This window comes from Bradysia coprophila, chromosome IV (genome assembly GCF_014529535.1).
Source record: "Bradysia coprophila strain Holo2 chromosome IV, BU_Bcop_v1, whole genome shotgun sequence".
NCBI classification, from domain to species: Eukaryota; Metazoa; Arthropoda; class Insecta; order Diptera; family Sciaridae; genus Bradysia; species Bradysia coprophila.
The window spans coordinates 7,293,118-7,318,207 of NC_050738.1; the positions used below are offsets into that span (position 1 = coordinate 7,293,118).

General features: G+C 34.8%; 1 protein-coding gene across 3 annotated transcripts in view; it reads right to left on the bottom strand.

The window, feature by feature from the left end:
• Positions 1-2,404: 2,404 nt before the first annotated feature.
• The window catches only part of LOC119086027 (allatotropins-like), a 40,292-nt gene continuing 17,606 nt past the window's right edge, over positions 2,405-25,090 (bottom strand). For 2 of the 3 annotated variants that reach the window (XM_037196602.1, XM_037196600.1), the window contains 3 exons: positions 6,990-7,209; positions 6,524-6,620; positions 2,405-3,135 (listed from right to left, as the gene is read on the bottom strand). In XM_037196602.1, the coding sequence (XP_037052497.1) occupies positions 2,973-3,135; positions 6,524-6,620; positions 6,990-7,200 (471 nt within the window). In that variant the 5' untranslated portion in view covers positions 7,201-7,209 and the 3' untranslated portion in view covers positions 2,405-2,972. Of the gene's footprint in view, positions 3,136-6,523; positions 6,621-6,989; positions 7,210-8,578; positions 8,584-25,090 lie in introns of those variants that run through there. The other variant, XM_037196603.1, reaches the window with a different exon arrangement.

A 25,090-nucleotide genomic window follows, 5' to 3' on the forward strand; every position in this document is an offset into this window, starting at 1 on the left:
AATTTCAATAAGAATACCGCCGTAGTTAGTAGCTTTTCAAAATGTTTAGCCTAGACGGCAAACTAATGACCAGTATTATTACCGTGTTTATTACTTCCGTCGATCGGTTGATTCAAATCTTGTACTTCACTTTTTTAACATTCATTTTACTGTATAAATAACCATATTAACCATTATTTTTGTTGTCGTTATCAATAACAGATGAATATGCGACAGGTTTATGTTTAAACCGAGCGTTAATAGCTTATGTGTGCGAATTTCGCATCTTTATTTGGTTTTACAATACTCAGATGGAGCATTGGTTTTTGACAATATGATGTATGCTCTATAAGATAAGATGTTGTTCTTTAATTAATATAATAATAATAATAATTAATTAATATATTTACCTTGATATTTACATTGGGTCTTCACTTCTGCTACTGTTTCATTAAGAGGCACCGGCACTTTGCTGAAAAGCCTACATTAGGGCGATTTTTAAATACTGGATTTTAGTTTACTTTTGATGAAATCTTTCCACCAGAATCCTTTTTCAAAAATGTACGACCGCAACTCCGACCGCAATTCCGACCTCGAATCTGGTAGCTTTCAACAGAAAATAGATTTGGTTGTAGCAGTTTGACCAGATCTGAGAACAATAAGCAGTTTATGAAAATTTCAATTTTAATTTTGATTTAAAGCTACACATTCGTGGTTGGAATTGCGGTCGTACATTTTTCAAAAAGGATTCTGATCAGGGCCTATTTTTGGATTTTTTTTTGGAAATTTTTCGACAAAAATTTCCATAAAATGCGAACGACCAAAAACCAAATTTTTCCACCATTTCGAACGGTTTTGGCAACTGCTGAATCAGCCTTGCATTTTAACTGACTCTCGATTATTTCTTGACACTATGAGGTTTCAAATGAAGACGAGCATGATTAATTTGAAAGATGAGAGCGTCAATAATCGAACATTAATCATTGAGAGCCGGCTGAAACATTAGACTGAGCTCCGGAGTTGCCAAAACAGTTCGAAATTATGGAAAAATTCTGTTTTTGGACGTTCGTAGTTTTTGGAAAAAAAAGTCCAAAAAAATTTACAAAAATAGAAACTGATTCTGATGAAAAGATGTCATCAAAAATGAAATACGAGGAACACAAATGTAGGCTACAATTTTAGCTAAGTACCGGTGCCTCTTAAACAGGCCAATCATAGTTTATTCTGCGTCAGGTATTTTCAAAATACACAATGGTCAAATTTTCACTATTAGCCTATATCGTCAAGTTCTAATCCTTGACCATCCAAAAGATTTTCGTGATTGTTTTTTTGTTGTGTTAAGAATCGAGGGGAGTAAAAGGTAGAGTACAAGGAAGCTGGAAGTCCGATACCCTTACGACACGACACTGTCCCAAAATAAAAAAAAAATCGAAAATACAATCGAACCATCCCCATGTGTTAAATTAATTTTATCAATCGAAAGTGGCTTTCAAACGAGCCCCATCTTGCTTTCCTTCGACTTCCCTGTGGACTTTTATGAATGCTTTATCAATGGTTTGCTATCTGAAAATCATGTTTTAAGACCAGATGAGTGACGAATATTGTCAAATTTGATGGCATTTGAAAACTGTTATATACCTTCAAACAAGCCATTCTAAATTATTTTTCAGTGTCGAACTTGCCCTATGGGCCTTAAAAATTTTGTATTGATAAAGGGCAACGAAGGGCCTTTCGAAAAATTTCTTAATACAACCCCCGAAGGGCTTTTTTAGCCAGTTAGACATTGCTTTCGGTTGATACTAAACAAGATAAAATTTTCTCAGTTTTCTGAGTTTTCCGGTAACAAAAGTGGTACTTCTTAGCAGATCGATGGGTAAGTCCAGCAACGAGGATGATGGATACAGTTTTCAATTGTCTGAATTTTTTGCACACAGTTCTTAGATACTCAAAATTTGATTAGCCCTGCTGCTAAGGGATATATTATGCTTAGAAGAAAATATTTTGAGTATAGATCATTGGTGCGGAGGAACAACTCATGAGTAATTTCTTGTATTTATTATCGTGAGCTGAGGGAAAATGATATAAAAGTACATCTGGGTCCAGCAAATCATTGATTGTTTGTACGATGACAAGACAAATTTTTTATTCGATGGACGGTGATTTTTCTGGGTTGCTTAAAAGTGGAAAGAACGATACAATGATCCAACACACGTTTTATTCACTGGTGACACCCGGTTCTAAGAAGTTCAAACACATTGTCATGCTGTCATGAAATTTTACATATGTAATTTTCACATGAAATGCTTAATAAAAGACGTCTCCTATTTTTTGAACCATACGTAGATTTCAGCTTCCAGTTGAACGAGTATAAATTTACTCGTGCCGCTACTTCGAACGTCCTTGAGGTATTGAAAACAATATACGGTTTAAATTTGCTTATATTTTATTAACTAAAAACAAAAAATATTTCTTTTTTTTTTAATTTACACAATACAATATTTAAATACCCCAAAGTAATTTGTTTTATTTCTTTCTTTCTTTTATTTTGGTAAATTTCATTCAAACAAATATTCTCCAGCCTTGAATATTCGTCCAATGGATAAATGGAAGAAAAAACAAATTCCTCAAAAAGACTTTTTTTTAAACGGTTAAGAAGAAGTCATTGTTTATCAAGAACATTATTTATATCTTTTGTTTTTATACAATTTTCATATATTAATTTAACTATTTATTGAATTCAACGATACAGAGACATTATCAGTTATAGTATACACATGAGATTTGAGAATTGATACACATGGGAAATTCTATTTTTCTTTTTTTTTTATATTTTTGTTATATTAGTCTGGTATACTTATAGGTTTTCTTTTATTTTCTTTTTTTATACAATTATTGAGTTCTGATTAATCAAAATAAAAAAACGCTTTCACCATAACGCAAAGAACAAAACAATTAAAAAACAGACATAAAAGAAACAAAATAAACTTTTTTTTTTAATATACATCATTGCTGTCGGACGATGATTGTCCGATTCCACCTAATAACTCATGTGAGGATAATAAACCATCTCTGTTTGAGTCCACAAAACGATGCAATATTGTATGTGCCAGCATTGGATTTGATGCCATTTCATTTGCAATCCATTCTATTGGGAAACTGTATTGTGAACAGAGGTAGAGAAAAAATCAATTATTTATTAATAAATGACAAACTGTAATAATAAATTTTTTAAAAAATGTGTGTTCGGATTCAGTGGAAAACAATAAAAGAGCAAATCCGGAAAGTTATGTTCGAATGTTTGCTCACAAATCCTCTCAATTGGAAAATTTGACTGTATGAACAATTTTTAGCTTCGATTTGTTTAGAAAACAATTTTCGAGTTCATATCACCGAAGCCTTACTGAAATAGTTATTTATGCAACAAGTTGCAAAAACGCTTATTTTTGTCATCAGATGAAATGTTATGAAACGATCGAATCGACAAAAAAAACATCGTTTCGCAACGTGTTGCATACAAGCGGCGAAAACTGAACTTTTGAAAAGAAAATTGATCGCAAAATTCATTGATTCACCAAATATTTCAATGCAAAATGCTTGGGACAATTTCTGACTAATTATCTGATTTTAAGTTGAACGATCATAGTCGCGCCAGAATGGCATCTTGTTCGTTTTTTAGAGGTTTTGGAAAGAAAACCTTGAATTGTGTTGCGAAACGAAGAATGAATGGTGAAAGTAAAAATCACAAAAATGTAGACAGTGTTTCAACAATACAAAATTTTACACTGTAAAAAGAGTGGTGATAAAATTTCATACAAAATACTCTATTTGACAGCTGTCATTAATAGCACTTTTGCTTGAAGTGCGTTGCTTTTGCCCATAAATGATTCTACAATTATTCCCTTGTTTCGCTCGGAACGGCTCAACTTCCAGTAACACAAATTCAATCGTCTTTTAAAATGGCGTAACATTGTCTGAAGTTGTTAAAGAGTAGTCTCTCTAAATATTGGGTTGAAAAGATTCATCCCTACAGGAGACTGAATACATAAAATAAGATTTAACTTATTTTCCTAGAACTAAACATCTGCCTGTTTCGACCCATATTCTTTTGTCTGCCAATTTTAGTAGACATTTATGTGGATTATCAATTTCTATTTCTATTTCCAGATATTTACATTAAGATTCTTTTTGTTACATTTTTCACAAAAAAAATCCCTTTGATGAATCGTTCCAAATTGAATAACACACATGACATATTAAGTTAAGGAGAAGGCCAATTCTACCGATGTCAGTAGTTATATACCAAACTACTTGATAAAGAAATATGGAAAAATTGAACACTCTGAGTAAAACGACTAATTTCCAGTTTTGAATGTAACCGAGTTTATATGAAGATAACTGCCTTTGTTTACTACAATAAAATCCACTTCGATTTTCATTAACGTTATTATCAAAAGGAAATCTTTAATGTTTGTATCGACTTGGCAGCTATATTAATCATATTAATCATAACGACAATGTAAGGTGGAACCTCGAGTTTGAGATGTTATTGATATCGAGAGCAAACAACAAAAAATTATGTTGCCATTTCAAATTGAGTTAAAGCGATTCGTTTGATGCCGTTCAATAATCTCCTCTTAACCATTTTTAGCCCCGTACGAAGTACTGGGGGCTTATAAGATTAATATGCCGTTTGTAACACGTCGAATTGGAAGCAGACAGTGAGGGCAAAGCATTTGGTTATGTTCATAGACTACGAATCCGCAATAAAAAAAATGTCCGTCCGTCCGTCTATCCGTCCGTCCGTCTCTGACCCCTCTAGCTTGACTAAATCACAACCTTTTTTCAAAATTCTTTTTTCCCCGATTGGTATCGACAAAAGTAAGGTCAAGTTCGAAAATGGGCATGGTAGGGTCGGTCCTTCCAGAGCTAGGGCCCTATAGGTGTTTTTCAGTCTTTCGACGATATCTACCGAAATACGCACGCAATGGCTGCTTGTGATATATCAAATGAAAGGTATTGACGAGTAGAACAAAGTTGCTGAACATTGTTTTTGGGTAAGATACAACGTGGGCTTGTTGGGAGGGCTCAAAGGTCGGTACTCGGCCCTAAGTGTTTTTTGCACATAAATCGAGTAAATCTCATTCGATTTTGCTAGATTTAGTTTTTTATGGAAGGTAATTGAATACCGAAAAGAACGTGTCGAAAAAAGTTTCAAATTTGAGCCCTTGGACTAAGGCCGGTACTCGGCCCTAAGTATTTTTTGCACATAAATCGAATAAATCTCATCCGATTTTGCTAGTTTTTGTTTCATTTGATAGATAATTGAATGCCGAATAGAATTATGGCAAAAAAAGTCTCAAATTTGGGCCCTTGGACTAAGGCCACTACTCGGCCCTAAGTGTTTTTTGCACATAAATCGAGTAAATCTCATCAGATATTGCTAGATTTAGTTTTTTATGGAAGGTAATTGAATACCGAAAAGAACGTGGCGAAAAAAGTTTCAAATTTGGGCCCTTGGACTAAGGCCGCTACGCGGCCCTAAGTGTTTTTTGCTCATAAATCGAGTAAATCTCATCCGATTTTGCTAGTTTTTGTTTCATTTGAGAGATAATTGAATGCCGAATAGAATGATGGCAAAAAAAGTTTTAAATTTGGGCCCTTGGACTAAGGCCGCTACTCGGCCCTAAGTGTTTTTTTGTACATAAATCGAGTAAATCTCATCCGATTTTGATAGATTTAGTTTTTTATGGAAGGTAATTGAATGCCGAATAGAATGATGGCAAAAAAAGTTTCAAATTTGGGCCCTTGCACTAAGGCCGCTACTCGGCCCTAAGTGCTCTTTGCACATAAATCGAATAAATCTCGACCGATTTTGCTAGTTTTTGTTTCATTTGAGAGGTAATTGAATGGTTGCTAGGAATCTCGCGCCGCGTCATTCACAATAATTCACATTTTGACACATTTTGTATAAGGAAGATGTCACTTTGTGAGTTATTGTGAATGACGCGGCGCGAGATTCCCTAACACCAATTGAATACCCAATGGAAAGTTGGCAAAAAATTGAGGGTTTCTAAAATAATGTCGTAAATTGTTGGTTTTATTTGAGAGGTACTTCGTGGTGTCGGGGAATCTCGCACACGCGATCATAGTATGCGTCCTTTTACGACATGTAACGAAAAGTCATGACTGTGCGAGATTCACCCCTTAGAGGTGAATCTCGCACACCATGAATTTGTGTGGTGTGCGAGATTACCCTACCCCTACTTCGTACGGGCTTTCGTAATTGCGCTCTGCGCAATTTTAAAAATGAACACTTTCAGTAAATTTGACCATGCCCAACTTGACTTGCATTTTGGTAACAGACGCATTAGAGGGTTGTAGACGTATTAGGGTTCCGGGCGTATTACGGCTACGGACGTATTATGGTTACGGACGAAATGGGATTATGGGTCGTACGGGGCTAAGTCGCAGCAAACGCTCCGACTGTTCTGATGCCTTGTTTTACATTATTTTTCTTCGTATTTTTCTTTACGTTAAAGCTCACCTTTCAGCTGACTGTTCGTTAAATATCTGGTCTAAAGCGTCGCCGTCAACACCAAATTCGTCCATAAATTTTGTTTCCCTCTTTCCATAGTTCCAGTCTGCAAATTTTAAAAAGTTTTCATGTTTTAACTTAAAAATGTAACATCGGACCGGTTGTTGTATATGTGTATGAAGCCGATGAAGTTGATTGATTTTATTTATTTGAGAAATTAAGTACAACAGATCTTAGAACTTCAGCAGACTTTCAATTGGAATGAAATGTTTCCCATCAATTGTGTAACAGAGTACTTAATGTAGAGTCACGCCAATAGTTCATAGGATAACTTTTAATAGCCTCGAAGCAATCAATCACCGGGCTTGTTCACTAAAGACGTCCAGTTTTTTTTTCAAAAGACCAAACGTTTTTTATGAACAACCTCAATAATGTATGGCTTAACGAAGCGTTTAACATTTAACATTCAACTTACCACCATCTTTGAACTTTGATGTTTGACTTCGTTTTCCGAAGCCTCGTGCCGTCATCATTTCCGTATTTCTAAATGGTGTTCTAATTGATCGTGGAATTTTTGCCGCTCTAGCTGCTGCTAAGGCCAATGACCGCACTGGACCAGCGTATGTACACTGACACAAAATTGTTGTTGATACAGCAAGAAGGAAGAATAGCCGGTAGCCTGACATTATGTGTATCTGTAACGGAGCAATAAATATTGGAAATTAAATTTAACGAATTAAAAAGCGGTTAATGGAGCCGAGAAACTTGATAATTACTCTAATTTAAAAACTTCCATGTAATGATTAAGACAAAAAGAAAATTTGCTTCTCGCGAAAAGTTTGGAGGGTAACAAAACATTCAACAGATCAGAAACTTGTCATGGTTACATTAAAGATAAATATGGGACTTACAATAACAAGTCATTTTTGGTTCTACAAAGTGTTCAGATAATCTACCTGTCTTTAGATATCCATAGACATGCATATCATCCATCTTCGTTACATCGAAGTGTCAGTATTATGTAGACTTGGGCTCCCCAACTCTGTCGTTTACATGTTTGTTGTACATACATATCAAAGTGATATTATTAAAGATTGACAAGACTAGATAAATAAACACATAAAAAGGTTTATTGCTACTTTGTGTGCAGAAAAACCTTTAAGGCTGTTGCTGTACATAAGAACCTGAAATCTTTATATTGATATTGTTGTAAATTTAAAACTTTCACCAATTTTCTTTCTTTTCCAATTTTTTTCCTTTTTTTTCAGAAAGCAAATTTGATCAATTGTTTGCTCACAAAGCGGATATTAAAGTACTTTAAATTAATTGTGTGCCATTTCATACGGATGTAATGAGATTTTGTAAATAAAAACTAAAGGAGTTAAATGTACGAATTGATGGTTACATCAAAGGGTCATTGTTCGCTGTGATTGTGCGCTTCGAAGAAATTTAATTACAATTCTGTTGAGTTGAGAGTTAATGTTCCTTTCTTTGTCGCTAAGAAAGTTATAACGGAACCAAGAAAGGGATCAATTGAGGACGGGATAAGTGATTTAAGAATTGTAGGAAAAGGAAAACATTCTGGGTATTTCCGAGGTAGCAAATATTCGGTTGTCCAATCTTTCAACACAGATAGAAATATGGACCTAGATTTAAATCTTTTTGAAACTAAAAGTACGCGACCGAGTCTTTTTTGTAATTAAAATTTAATCCCTCAGGGATTACGTTCATTACATTTCGAACTGCTAAAATTATGTTTTTTAGATGTGTCCGCATCTCTACTACGTTCAGGGAGACTCTTTATCATTTCAATGGATGATGCTATTTGGATATATTTTTGATTGAATCAGTCAGAAAATGTATGCTATGACCTACGCTCGGGAACTAAAGTCGACTTTATTTTCTCTACGTGTACTGCAAAATTTTAAGATTGATGTCTTAATGTTTCAGTCTTGATCCATTTCAAAGACTCTTTAGTAAATTGGTATGTATGAATCTGTATGTGGCCCGTATGAATCTGCTGAAAACTGATAGATCCAAAGAATTTAGGTTTAATTAGAAAACGTGTGGGTCTCGGCGTGGGCCCTGCACCGACGAGACATATTTGTTGTTAAAATGCATTCGAACGTGGCGAGTATGAACTTCAGCAATTCGATTGACAATTAAGTGCCGAGTGCGGGGTTTTCATCAAGTTCTGAGTATATGTGTTGAGTAGGAGTTCATAACGTGTTGATTACGATATGTAATGGCGAATATATTCAAATATTTGTCAGCCCACTGTAATTTTGAACTTAATGGAAAATTGTTTGAGTATATGATACGGATAGCAAAGTAACATTCGTGACGAATTGAACAGAGAGATATCTCATTTCAAAATAGCTATTAATATTTACCAATAATATCAATATTTATTATGTGAAATAGGAATGCTTCATTTAATGAAGAGATTGTTTTGACTTTGTTACACATATTACAACAGAAAATACCTCGTAGATGATGGAAAATTATTTTGGCAAATTATATGCTTCTGCCATTACTTTCAATTACCTCCGAGAATTTTTTTTATTTTTCATTTTTTTTTGTTATATAAAATAAAAGGTAAAATTTATGGAGGACATCAGACTTCAAAGTGAAACAAATGCATTTTTGTATTATTAGAATGTTGTGGCATGTGAGTGGGATACTCAGAGGTTTATAATTTACCCTAAACATTTATTTTGAACGAAAAATGACCACTTTTTAAAGAGGAAATTTCAAATTTTGCTTCATTTTCGCTACAACATTACGGAATGTGTTTTAAAGATACTTTTTTTCTCCATAAAAAACGTTTTTTTGTTAAAAATAAAAACTGATGTACACTGCGGAATGTATCATTCTTTTCAACCGAAAGGAGCTAAATATGTAACAAAGCGAAAGTGATATATATGTTTCTATTCATCCAACGAGACACTTTCGAAATGTTACAGTTCTACGCCACCCCATTCAGGGACCGAAAGTTAAATAAAGTGATAACTTAACAAGTGTTTACAAAATATAAAAACAATAAAACAACCTAGCAAATAGAGGAAGAAAAAAGAATTGTGCTCAACATTCTCATGGGACTATTATCGCTTGTATGTTAGGCTACACTCTAACAATATTCCATGTTTTTTCCATTTTTTTATTTTATATTTTATACGCTCGCAGGATATTTACATTTAAAAGACTTTCGCTACCGGATATGAGAATTTCTCTGTTTTGTTTCTTTTTCTATCCATTCAGTTTCGTGTATGTTGCATTGTGACTCGCATTGTTCTCGTTGTTCATATATATTTCTCTCTCATATCTACTTAATGGAGAAACGTTGACTTTTTCTGCAGAGAAATAAACACAAAAAAAATGTAAATGATGAAGGAATCAAACTCCAATAGAAGCGAAACTTTTTTAATTCTTCAACTTTCCGTAATGGGAAGACTTTTTATTTTATTTTGTCGTTTGAAATTTGTCACTTTTGCCGCGGTGGTGGTTGCAGATGAAAATCTCGAAATAAAAAGACAAAAGTTGATTTTCAAATGAGGACTAAATTTAACGAATTTATGCATAAATAATCTTGTTGGTTCGTAAGTTAACACAAGTGGTACACGGGAACTCATTCACGATTTTAGTGGCAAGTGTACACAGATAAAAATATGGGATTAAAATTTTAAGTCCGTGTGGGATTACTTTCGATTTGTTAGGGATTAAAGAATTAGTATATTACTATACAAGGGAAGGAATTTGATATTTCGTATCCAGATGAGTAAAGGTGTCTGAGGGGTTTAGCCCGAGGTACTTTTACTCATCGTGATACGAAATATCAAAATATTTTCCGAGTGTAGTGTCACGTTTTCCTTTACGAAGTAAGGAAAGACTTTTTCCTAGGGACGGAAAGTCCATTTTCCCACTGTGACTTTTTCTTAAGAATAACGGTTCGAAATTACGGAATTACGAGATGACAGGATTAAACTGGATGCTCAGCGTGAAATGCCTTCCCACACGTAGTAGATGAATGTAGTAAAAAAAAAATAATATTAGTTTTAAACAGGGCAGGTTATTAGTAAATTTATTCACCGAATTTCCTGCAATTTACCTAAATTTACCAAAAATTTACCGAATTTATGTTTCGATAATTTCATATAGTCGGTTACGTCTGGTAAATTTTTGGTAAATTTCAGAAAATTATGTAAAGAAATTACCAATAACAGGTCCGTATTCGAAATGTGATGAAAGTAATACCTGAGGGATTAAATTTTAATTCCAAAAAAGATTCGATCGCGTACTGTTAGTCTCTAAAAGATGTATAAATCTAGGTCCACATTTCCATCTGTGTGAACACTGTGCGGCCTCAGTGGTACATTGGGCGTGAGTGAATGACAAATTTATTCGGAGAAAATCTAATCAGTAACACCAAACCACACATACCAACCACAACCACATATCAGTACAATATTATGCTGAAATGTGTTAGATGTTTCCCCGCGTTATAATCTTAATCGAAATGTATGTGAACAAGTTCTCAAAGTATGAATTATTAAATCTACAAGTAAATCGAGCGCTTCAGCTTAATTTTATTACCAATTTATTTTCTTTCCTAGCACGAATCTACTAAAAAAGAAAAGTTGTCAACAGTAGATTATCACGTCAAAATTGTCGTCAAATAAAATGAAATCTCAAGAGATGAGTTTCATTTTGATAATACGATAAAAATGTATCTTACCATAAAAGTGATGCTACAAAATATATCTAAACTTTTCGGTTCGTGTATGCATACCGAGAAAACAACACCTCCATGCATGACGGTGTTTTTATTATTTACTTTTTTTTCGGGTGACAATTTTATTATTTATTAATGAGGTGTGTCAAACGGAAAACTGAAGTGTGAATTACAGGATACACACACATAAAGGGGTTGAATTTACAACAACCAGCGTAACATGAAAATTTAATGACACGAAATATACTCAAAAGATATAACAGCTATATCTGGTTTGATCAAAACAATTTATTATTTCGCCGAAATATAACGTGAGATATTACACATATACATGGAAGCCCCATTGACTAATTGAAAATTATTATTTTCATGTTTGGTAATAAATAAATGTTTGATGGATGTGTACTCCATACAATCAATCCGTTAATAGAGACTATGCTGGTAATTGAGACGATACAGATAATAAGAAATTTTCTCTCGAAATTAATACCGTCGGTATATAAGATTGGAAAATAGCAACAATCTGTAGATCGAAGTATTTCATAAAGACTGCAAGTCCATTACACACATTGTGTCAACATATCATGAGAGTTTAATGGTATTGAGGACTCAACATATTTTAGCTTTCAGTTACACCAAACAATACACATTCGTGTTCCACAATGCACAACACACAATAATCGACGAACATGAGTGTGTAATATATATGGCACTGATTATATGGAATGAATATAGTTTGCATGATATAAACAAAGTATCCACACGAAGGACTAAACCTTTGATAGATACGACTAAGGTGGGTGTGTGGGAAATCTGTGTGTACGCAATAACATATTACCTGCACCAGTTGTGAGAAAAATTCATCTTCAAACGTACGGTATAGAAGATGGAAACATAACCGGCGAGATATAATAAATGTAGCCATCATAAAAGCGATTATTACCAAAGAAAAAAAAGTGTTAAACCGAGAAGAAAAAAAAGTGTTACGAATTACGAATAAGATTAGGGAAAAATGTTTCACCTGGTGGATCATATTGCTTTTTCCACGCAGAGCAAATATTTTGAAAAAGTAGAAGAAGAAATTTTGTTTTATGTTTTTCATGTGTGCAAATAAAACGGTTTGGATATTTAAGACGATATGTATGTTTGCGGAACGGAAGGCAAAAATTTTATCTTCACATTCTCATGGCTCAGAAATCTTACAATTGTTCTCCAAGCAAGCCGATCAGTGTTCTCCCATATAAATATGGATAATAAAAATTTAAAGATGTTTTACGTCCAATTTTTTCATATAACTCAAATCGCATACATTCCTCAGTGAACTGCCTCCCTAACCTACCTACCTGTTTCCAAATTTTTATTTTGGCCAGTGGGAAGTTTATTGCCGAAGGCAAGGGCTATAATCCCACTTGCCAAAATAACAATTTGGAAGCAGTTAACACAATATTTTATCTGCGTGTGCGAAAAATCACTTTATCTCCCTAAAAACAGACACATAAATCAATGTGAACATTATCTATCTGTTTTTTGCACTAGCAGAAAAAAATAATTATTTATGCGTTACATGCATCTTGCCATCTCTCACAATTCCTGCCAATTGATTCATGCACCTTAACATCTTCACCTACAAATCGAGACCCGTACTCAACAAACAACATGTACCTACAATGACCCGTCGTAGAGCGCTTGAACCGAAACATCAAGAGCGAACTCAGAACGAAACGATACTCAGTTGTAGACAAGCAGCTGTTAAGTTTATAGTAGATCTTATTGAAGCTCTTAAATGTCGTATGGATGCAAACAACTCTAAAATTCTTCTCTCAGCCTGTAAGGCCTTTGACTTGCATGCAATTTATACCAGACCGGAAACGAATGAAGAAGGTGTTGACGCTTTTATCGAGTATGCTGAGGCAGCCATGAAGGTGGATTTTTTAGAAACATTCACCGAAAGCGAGCTAAGGGTTCAGTATTCTGAATTCGAAACATTTGTAAGAAAAGAGAAGGACGAGTTTTATGAGAACTACAGGTTCTCGAAGAAACGAGAATTTGAAAGGAAATTGTATAACAAATTGTTGCAAAATCAGTCAACGTTCCCAGAGGTAAATCATCTTCTTGCAAGTGCAATAGTCAGATTGGCGAACGAAAGTCAGCGTGAAGCAATTGGTTCTGTAGTTGGACGCCACTACGAGCACCGTGGTTCGTTGCATGTTGATAAAGTTAGCAAGGAGGTCTTCATCGCATGGAATGGGCCTCCACCATTTAGCAAATCGAGTACGCTTATACGAGATGCTCTTTATTTGCGGTTCGGTGGAGGGCCTGAAAAGTGGCACTTTTTGAGAAAGACTAGAAGACACGATTTGCTAAAAATATTTGAAACATCAAAAGTCGTATACCGACACAATCATTTTACATCCAGAATTAATTATGATTATGATTACGACAACGATTATGATTAAAAATTTACTAAAAGTTTGCGAGTCCATGTCCAAAACGCTTATTAAACTTTGTATTTTTCCATTGTCATCGTGTCATTTATTTCTTTTGGCTTACTACTGTTCCCATTGAAACATAAAAAAATGAAGTGTCGAATCGGGAAAGAACCGAGACTGAAGTCAACTACATCTAATCTATATAAGTGTTATCCGAGATCTGAAAATTACTAAGTGCTCTCATTTGTGTTGACAAAATTTGTCCATCAGCTATATTCTAATCTATAATGTTCTTTCAAGGTCTGAAATTACTACTTGCTCTCGAAATATGTGTGACAAAATTTTTCTCTTCGTCGAAGCTGTTCTCCGAAATTTTCGTGTTCTCCAAGCATTGCTTGGCTGCTTTGTAAGATTTCTGAGCCATGCACATTCTATTCGGCAAGTTTACACTTGCAAGATTTCTCTTGTCGAACATTTCCCAACTTTATTGCTCATACCAATAATGTTTCACGAATGTTTCTCTGTTGCTGGAAATCTATTTCGGTGACAATAATACGAAGAGAATACATTCAACAACGTAACGACAACGGTGTCGATATGTAATGTAACACCGAGCAAATGTATACATCATCTATCAAGACCATTTTTCGACTGAATATTTTAGATGTGCAATGTGAATTTAAAGAAAGCCAAAGTAATTCACTTTATGAAAGCAGGTGCAATAAGCGTTAATCGGATTACATTTATTTATGAGTCGGGGACGATGATATTTGCTCCCTAGACCCCCTCCCCACATGCTTTCTAATTTAATTTAAACTCATGTTCGTAAATTGATCATCCTACTTCTGTGAAACAAACTTACGTTACAAATTGGTTTTTAGTTGGTTTAATCCAGAGTGTTAATTTATTAAATTGCTTTCATCGCTGGCTGAACGGGATAGAATAACCACCAATTTACTGCTAATTGAATTGATATGAACTTAAAATATAATTTTTCAACTGTTCACATGAGATGAGACAGAATATTCTGTGGATTTGTCTGGTTCATGTATTAAAATAAAATGAAGACCTAAGTTAGCGATTGAAACGGATTATCTTTAAAAATACATTTAGAAGAAACAGAATAGTGAACTTCTCGTCCAAGTCAAAAGAATAAAATGAAGATTTTTGTCCCGTTGAGTTGAATGTTATCGCTGCCCGAGACCGAAACTTATGATTCATCAAAACATGTCGTCGAGAGCCTATTTAATCTTGAGATTCATGTGGGAAAAGTGGGTACTGTTGCTATGTTCGGTCTATATTCTGCCATGTTAAGCCAAACCACCGTACCGTATTCGTGTCTTCGCTTTGAAAGGGCTTTCGATAGCCGTAAGCTTCTTTTGTATTCCACTGAAATATTTTCAATTGGAATTCAAGAGAAGCTCAGAGCTTTTGAAATCTCAGAGCTTTTGAAATCTCAGAGCTTTGGAAATCTCAGAGCTTTGGAAATCTCAGAGCTTTTGAAATCTCAGAGCTTTTGAAATATCAGAGCTTTCGAAATATCAGAGCTTTCGAAATATCAGAGCTTTCGAAATATCAGAGCTTTCGAAATATCAAAGCTTTTGAAATCTCAGATCTTTCGAAAGTTCTCCAAACTACACAAACAATTCTACACGGTGGTTTGACTTAAAACGGCAGTATTAGAGTAAGCAAGTGTTATTCGGAACCCGCTGACTACGGATGTTCAGTCCATAATAATTGGATTGAATCGGTTGAAAAACAGTGTCTGCTGTTTGTCCTGAGAAAATTTGGTTGGATGAGAAGTTCGAACCGACCATCGCACAGCTCAAGATGTATTCTGATTGATCTACAATCGCTCTGAATCCGACGGCTAAAATCGTACGCAGTTTTCGCCTTCGATTCACCAACAAAAAAGATAGAGTCTCCACAATTGCGTTCCCTACTGAAAATCAATGAACAAAGGATGACTCTGCGAAACAATAGAATTATTCGTTCAGCAATACGCAGGACGAAGTATGGGAATTACGAACCCAGTTAATAATATGCAATTTAATTCAGTTCGAAGCCTGTATAAGGCGGGTATTTCTGGAGAAAAGTTTAAAATGAGCTTGAAGGATTGCTGGTGATCTTTAGTTTGACTTTCCAGTATGTTGCTGTGATTTTATTTTAGATTTTTTGGTAATTAATTAAGTTCGTTGGGAAATTGTAACCCGTTGAATTGGATTAAATAAATAAAAATAACGTCTGGAGAGCTATGTGTCGGTGCCCTCAAAAGTAACTAATTCGTCAAAGCTCACATCAATATGGAATTTTGTACTCGTAAAGAAATTTACGTTACTTTCTTGTACAATTACAATGGTTTAATACATTATGGCTCATAAACCTGATGATTTTTAGAGCTTCCACGCCGTCTATCTCTCGCGTTTATGATCAAACATTGAATACTTTCTATTATTGTAAATTAAAAGAACGGAGTGACTGCGATTACAGCTTTACAATGACTCAGTAGCGTACAAGTCTATTCATACTGAATGTAAGATAGGGATGGCATCCCTAATTTTTATTCTGGTAATGTGAAACCTCTTACCTTTAAAATCCATGGAAAATAACAAAATCTTCTTTTTACTAACCCGAAGAAAACATTAAAGCGCGCTAAGCATTTCTTCTGCGAACACTCAACCATCATATTAATTCAGTCGTCACATCAACTTTATATTCCTATTTTAACATCCAATTGTCTGTGCTAAAAATAAACCGACAAAACGGAAAATATTCGTACCAAAAAAAAAACCAACGGAACAAATCGGTCCTACCGCGTACTCCATATATATCCATCATCCATATGTGTGTTGAATATATCCTTGAGCATACCGATAATATATGTTTCTTTTTTGAGTTCATCATGGAAATGTAACCTTCACCTTGACAACCATAACCCATATATAACCTGATGTATTTATGTGGGCTAACATTCAACGAAATCAGGTGTGATGCGAGTAATAGATTCCCATTCATCTTACCGTTTTCACAACATTTTGATTAGTTCGCACAAGAAATTTCACTTCGCATTGTGTATTCCGTTTGACGGTGTATTTTGGTAGTAGTGTAAAATGTTTATGCTTCATTACATCCGAGAGTAAGGGAAATTTATAGACATCGTCATAAATAAATAATTGAATTAGCAAATGAATACTAATGGACTCAACGAGGGAACAAAGAAAAGTGTTGTTTTGTTGTGTACTGTGGGTTTTGTGAGGCACAACGATCTTTGTTATTCATGATCCAGGAGAGGTATTACGGCATTAATTCTCTTTACTCTATTCTACTCTACCGATAGAGTACAATTCACTATTTAACTGAAAGATGTCGCTGCAACAAAGCCAATGTCAACAGAAAAATAATTCATTTTTTACTCGACAGATTTTAGTCAAATAAAATGTCATCGTATAGCACATGACCTCAGGACTCCGGAACGGTTATCAGTTTTTCAATCAGCCCCATATTTTCTTGGAAATGAGGGTTTGAAAAAACGTTTGCTATCGTTTCATCATATCCTTTGTCCTTTGTCTTATCGCCAAGCCGATGTAAGGCCGATTGAAAAAATGATTACTGTTCCCGAGTCCTGAGACAGAGCATTGCCATGATGGCATTTTATTTGACTAACATCTGTCGAGTAAAAAATGAATTCTTTTTCTGTTGACATTGCAGCGACATCTTTCAGTGAAATAGTGAATCGTAATCTGCCGGTATAGTTGACATAGAATAGAAAGAAAAGAGAATGGATACCGTTATCCCTCTCCAGAACTGTTGACGCGTAGTTCAAAAAAAAGGGATTTGAAAACACTGGAATCGTTTTTCTAGAAACATTTGACACGATGTCAAGTAATGTCAGAAGTTTAAAGTTCACGTTTATGTCACGTTTCCATTTTTAAATTTGTTAATTGCTCACTTTCGTGTAGAAAATAATGCAAATTTTAAGTGAAAGTAACTTCCAAATGAAACGAAAAGTGTCTGAAACACGTACAAAAGATATCAAACAATTTTTGATCCCAATTTGCATTACAAAAAAAAGCTTTTATTATCCCTACACTCTCTACATGTTAACGCCATGACACATTACCCCTTTACATTCGCTGGACCAACTGAAATTTTCTTTTTACCAGATAAAGCCAATTTAAAGCTTTTAGCATAGTTCAGGTACGAGAGAATGTAAATAAAACAAAGACAAAAAAAATGAAAATACTTTCCGTTGGAGTTGGATAACTTTTTTTAAGCAACTGACAATAAGTTTGCTTTATGCTAATAGCGTGTCTAAGCGTAACAGACGCTTTTAAAATGTAATTTCTCATTTTACGAAATTTTGATAACATTCACCCAGGTGAATCGTTCATGTATCGCACCTTTACTTAAGTGCAATTTTCCAATGTAGTGAATCACTTTATACAATTTTGATAAATATTTGGATAACTAGAGTTTATTACATTTTTCATTAACTCCTTGTAATGTTAGTAGGCGAACTATATGGCTCTCCAATTATGTACACCCATCCATGAGAAACAGTTGAATTCCATCAAATCTGAGTAATTTTATTGCATATCTGAAGTTGGCTCTCGCATGTTAGTTCTCAGTATTTTGGGATGAATATGAATTTTACAAACTTTTTCCCATCACATGTGAGAACTTTCCTTAACGTGAAAATAATTCATTTATTTTTGAATGATGTGTGTAGTCGTTGTAGAAATTAAAATGGAAACTCTGTTGATCTTGAGAGTAGATAAATAAAATTGCTATCCAGATTGGAAACAATATGTAATAAAGTTTGAAAGTTTTAAACTTAAATTACACATTTCTGTTCATTAGACAGTATTACTCTCGGAAGTGCTATTATATCCCCTGCAGCCACTGTTGGCATGCGAGCATACTTGTTGAATTACGTTTACCATTGCAATGGGCAATTTTACAGCCATTTTAGAAAATGGGGAAAATTAAACTAATGGACTTTTCGAAAGGGGATGCTCTAACTGTTAAGTACTTTTCAGCAATAAAGTGCAATTTGAAAGATGATCTTATTTCTACTGATTAAAGCAATTTTCCACCCGTATTATTGCCATTTACCGTTTATTTCAAATGAACCATTTTGGACGATCAAGCACATTAATTTGCTCTTGAACTCCATCCAATTAAGAAAAAGAATTTTTGAGTCCAATGTGAATGGACAAGCCGAAGTGTGTAAACTAATAAAATTCTATTTCAGTTGACTTTCATTTGATTCGATGGGATGCAGCTCGCATATTTGTTCTTACTACCCCACCTTTACACAATGATGTACGCGAAACTATTCGCCGCAACACCAATTAGGCACAGCTATACAACGATGGGGGATTTTTTTATTCATAAATCTTAAAAATTTGGCATTTGCTGTTGTAGTAACGTATGTTTTCGCGTACGTCGTTGTGTGAAGCATCAGTAAGTTCCGTTCACTACTCGCTTTACAAACAAACCATTTGGCTATTTAACAGAAGATTCACTGGTAGATAACAGATGAAGATGACTAACTGGCTCTTAAAGATTGAAGATTTCGGTACGATGCAAACCTAATCCTAAATAAAGAGACAGTGAGACGAATCATAAACCATGCATGAGGGTCAAAAGAAAAGCATTTTGAGAACCACTACAGTGCACTGCAAACAAACGAAGATATCAAATATAAACTGAAAATTCGTTTTAACGCTTTTCCATCCATGCTAAACGTTCACTTCTCTGGCAATACCTCACAAAGGGGTAAGTACCACAATACCATAGCAAAATGCATATCGCAAATTTTATTTAACATTTTATTTATTTATTTGTTGGTTTTGAGACCGTTCTAACAGCCTTTTACAGCCAATTACAAGTTCAGTCTGGACCACCGGCTTTACGTGACTTCCGAACCACGCCTCGAAGTATGTAATTACTCTCTGAGGAAAGTTAGGTGCGAAATTGATATCTCGCCTTAATGTAGGCTAGACATATGTACACAAATTCATCGTATTTGGGTTACGTCATACGATTCATTCTGTGTGTACATCGTTGCAGCCACCAAACACACCGCAACTACCCAAATTATGAAGCTTGAGTGAACTAAGGACGTTACCAATGCGATATAATCGCTAGAAAAATTCCATGCGGAATTTGTCTGTCACGGGAATCGAACCCGGATCATTTTGGTGGAAGGCTAGTACGTAACCACTGAGCCACTGAACATTGAGAGGTTACTTAGCAAATCATACTTAGTAAACGGTAACCTTGTTATGTGAATAACTGAGCAAATTATACGATAGCCACAATATTCAGTTTTAGCTTCATGCTCACTAATTTCGTACAGCTTGCATGCGAAAACTTTCAAAATTTAATTGAGAAACTAATTAATTTAGTGCCACTTTATACATTCAAAATTGGAACGATACCGACGCAAATATGAGAATTTTAACAAACAGAAAAATTATACCGAAAAATGGGGTTTGTGTTAACCGAAAAGTTTTGTTTTCTAACGCATATATTATTAACACGGTTATAATCGTCACAGACACAATTTTGTGCATTATTATACAGACATTTATAGATATTTTAGAAAACTTTTTCGTGTTTCTGAAAGTGTTTAGGGATGAGTATAACAACTTTGCGGTAAGTATGGTTAGCTTGAATGAATTAATTAATAATTGTGGTTGTTTAGTTAAGAAAATGAGTTTGTATTGTACTGTTATGACTCAAGCTTTCAGAAACCTAATCAATCAAACAGTGACTTAGTACTTAGTACTCTCATGATTAAAAATTACCGGTTTTCTGAGAGAAATCAAGTGTTGTAGAAATTACAAGTTCGAACATAAAATGGGTCAGTATCGGTTCTATCTGTTAGTCAGTTATTTAGTTTCTCTTGAGCATTTCGTCCGTATATCCACAATGTCTAGCCTTACAAGCAGGTTAAGTTCTATACAATAAGACCTCTAGTCGAGCGCTTCTCAGACTAAAACACGAAAATTAATTAGATCCACGAGTAGAAGAAAAATATATAATTTATTCAAGCCGACCATCAATGTCCATGTCCATCATCATGCAAAAATACTTGAAAAAAAAAGCTAAGAAACTCTTCCTTCAATCCACTGTCATTGAAATCTTTGACTAATATTCTGAACCGATGGGCAATAATACTTTTGACATGGGATTCCAACCGATTCATATACTTTTTTCCATAGATACGGATGTTGAAGTGGTATTGTTAAATGAGAGGAAATCATCTCAAATTTACACAATCACCATTCTGGATATAGCATTCAGGTTTTGTTCTTTGTCTTTTTATTTCTTTCGTTTGTTTGGTTTTTTTCCTTGTAAAGTGTGGGGTGACTGATGACGGGAAATATACTTTAAAGTTTCCAAAAAAAAAGTTCGTTATGGTATGCATGGTATATGAAAAGTTTGATCAAAATTCCCAAAAGCAAAATTTAATTTGGAGACTATCGCTTGTACCCTGACATTTGTAGGGTATTTGTCCTTATTATTTTTGTTGTTGTTTGTTTTAACGAATATTAATTCGAATTGTATTAAATATACCATTGAGCATGGCTTGGTACACATATTATACGGAACTGATTGATAACACAAATTTATTTTAAAGTGAAAAGTTTCCCAACTAGAAATAACACTCTACGACGACGACCAACACATTACAACCCATATGAAAATAAGAGCAGAAACAGTATACATTTCACTACAAAGTGTTTTTCATCCGTGCCGCGTGAAAAAACCTCATTTTCTCCACTCAAATGCGATGAGAAGATGGTGTTTTGTTGACACTCTCTCTCTGATGACAGTTCAGGTGAGGAATTTTTTCTTTTTTCATCTCTTGTTTAGCTCATAGGGCTGAACCAACACATTCGAAGAACAGGCGAAGGAACAGATATAACTTTGGAAAATAGTGTAACAAATTGATTCACATCACGGACGGATAAAATAGTTATTTGTTTATCGAGGAGAGAGAATAGAAAATTCCAACAATCGTTTCGCTCTGGCTGTAAATGCTTCCAGTTGGAATTTCCTATTTCTCCCAGAAGTGATCACAACATTTGTCATACGTGCAGGATGCGATTTACCATTTTTGAAACCATTAACAAAGTGGCAGTTCGAGTGAGGAAAGTTATACTTTATCCCCACGGAAGAGAAAGAGCTGAACTATTCTCAGAGGGATTATTTTGAAAAACAGCCTACCGAAATCGGACGCATTTTCCAGTGGACTTTTTTCTATGTGCCTAGAAAGGACTTCGACCCTAGAACCCAAAACCACTTTCAAAAACATAGCTAACGCCGACCCGTACGAAACACCTATTCGTATCAACAGCCTTTAATGTGAAACTCTTCATTTCTCTTACTTCATTTTCTTCTCTGCTGAAAAACTATTCTCCCTTTAAAATCACTTACATTATCCACTCTTTGCCTTGTTATCATATACAATTAAATTGCCGGAGGCAATATAGACAGCCCCGTACGAAGTCAAATTTCATAAATTCCTATTTAAACAGCTATATACCGCTATATTTCACTGTAAATAAACATTTCACAGAGGAATATGCCTGTATATAGCTCAATATAGCTGTATATAGGTATATATAGATGTCCATACATGGAATCCCTGAAAACCCTCACACTTAACACATTATTTCCATGTTAACAGAAACTCTCTAAGCATCATTTTTCCCACTTTATATCACTTTTAATAAAATCCAATATGGCCGCCGGCAGCCATTTTGTTAGGAAACCGAAAATAGTACCGACGCTTTACATTCGTTAATACCTTTCAAACAAAAAAAAATCATGAAATTCGGTCAAAATTTACTCGAGATATTGACAAAATACTCCACGTTCACTGTACGGCCGAGTAGCCAGATAAGAGCTCACTCCAAGAGACCTAGCTCACGCTCCGGAGAACATAATTTCATAAACTTTTTTTTCCCTGATTGGTACGGTCAATATCTAATAAAGCTAAAACGAACGAAATATGTTCAAATTTGGCCGACCTACAAGCAAAAACTGCTTGCCGCCCTGTGCCTGTTTCACACCAAGGGGTCTAACTCACAAGTCGGTCATCCGATTTCCATAAACTTGTTTTTTGTCGATCGGTATTGTAAATATCTTTCATTCGATGTATCATTTACGAGTATAAATGTCCGGAGATATCTTCGAAAAACCGTAAAGCACTTATTGGGCCCCAGCTCAGGAGGGGTCGATCCAAAATCACTCATCTTCGAACTTAGCCTGTCTTTTGACATTACCAAACGGGAAAAAAAAGAATTTTCAAAATCGGATGCGTTTTACTCAAGTTATCGTGCAGACAGACAGACGGACGGACGGACGGACAGACGGACATTTTTTTTCTTGCTGATTTGGCATCTCTGGACAACCACAATAGGTTTCCCCTTACTCAGGGAGTCCAATTCGACGTGTTACAAACGTATGCGTAAACCTATAAGACCCCAGTACTTCGTACGGGTCTAAAAATTCTTCGAAACTTTTGTGACTGGTGAAAGGTGATCAAAAACCGAAAACTTGCACTTTTCTTACCAAAATTTCTCCGGGTAAACGAGCCGTACATGGTCATGTGGGGTGTCATTAGAAAGGTAATCACATGTACTATTGAGCCGAATAGAGACTCATTGGTTTTAAAATTAATCCACACTGAAATATGTGCAGTTGAAATGTCGGCAAAAGGTCATTTTCTCATAGCCTTTTGAGTGTAGAAAATAAGATAAATCACACCGCACACATGAAAAACCATGTGTTGACCTCGAGGAGAAATAATAAATTAAAACTCGACCTAATTCACGCCGTAAGTGTGCCTAAAATTTTAGTTTTAAGTGAACGATTCGATGAAAAAGTGAACCGAAAAATACATTTCAACGTTTCCTTGTATGAAAATGACGCTACCGCACTTGCGGTTGAATTTCGAACGCACTTACGGCGTAAATTACAGCCATCGCTTCGCTCTGGAAAATATCGCTCTTGTTATAATTTCCTATTTTCTCCCCTTGGTAAAGAAATTACTATCTGTTATTTGTTCAGATCGGCTATATGTGCCTCGCTATTTGGTATTAGCAAATAATATTGGATTTACTGAAGACTCCTTTGACAGCATTATTCATAAAATCCTGTTATTGTTCGGATTGGATTAACTTTGTCAAAATTTTCAATTTATATTTTTTTCTGTCGTTACCTGTAGCATTTTATGTTGGTAATAGTATTATCGTGCATTATTATAATCCACACGATAAATAACACCTTGTTGGGGCATAACAAATCGGAAAAAGTAACATGAAATTTGACAATTTTTGTATGAATTTAGCATGTTACCATACAATGTTTCATTGGCATAATCATTTGTATTGCATGGTGTCTTTGTCAAAGGTCAAAAGTGTAAACGTTACAGTATTGTGGAAAGAAAAAGAATCTTCCACAAAAATTTTATTCAATAAAATTTTTCTGCCAAAATAATTTTCATCTCAAACTTCCTTTCACACTTATCCAATTATTATCCGAATGATAAAAGCACATTTAAATAGATTAAAGTGCAAGTATCCACTCAATTTTCATTTTGTTGGTCATTCATTCGGATCATAGTGCGTGGGCACGGGTTGCTCTCAGGTGTACGTTAATGTTTCCAAACAGCACATTCGGCAAATAAGTATCGTCAAATACATGTTAGAAAGTCGGTCGTCCCTTTTACCCGAATTAACTTTATAAATCTCTAGATAAATGATTCAAAAATAAATCCTTTTTGTCATTATTGTGTTACTATTCACCAGTTCCTTTCTTTGCCACAAAAAAGGGGAAAAAAAAGTTTAACAAGTTCTATTTTCTCAACCGTTTTTGTGAGTGAGCACGTCGGTGAGACAGCAGCATACATCATGTTCGAATGGATTGACTTTGATTTGTAAAGGGTAATACATGAAATGTTGATGAAAAGATATTTGATTTTTATTATTGGATTGATAAATAACTGATCCTTATGTTAAATGTAGAAAATTAACCATCGTGACTATAGAATGGAATTAAATGAAAATAGAAAGTAGTTCAAGCCATCATGATATTGTAAGTGAATGGGAAGTTTCGGTCCAATCGCTTGCTCTAGATACAGATAAGATTAAATATGTCGTATTTAACCAGGCGCCGCCACTTGACTAGACGCAATGAAGAAAGTTTTCGTCTCACAGAGCGGCTAAAAGTACCGATTTTTCTTTGGATGTTTTCTAACTTCCTGCGTCATTATCTCCTAATCTATACCGTCAATTGCACTGTTTCTTTTCAAAGTCTTTTCTAACACATTCCAGCACGTTGGGGCTTATGAACTTTAAACCAATCAATCAACATCCACAGAAGAAAACAATAACT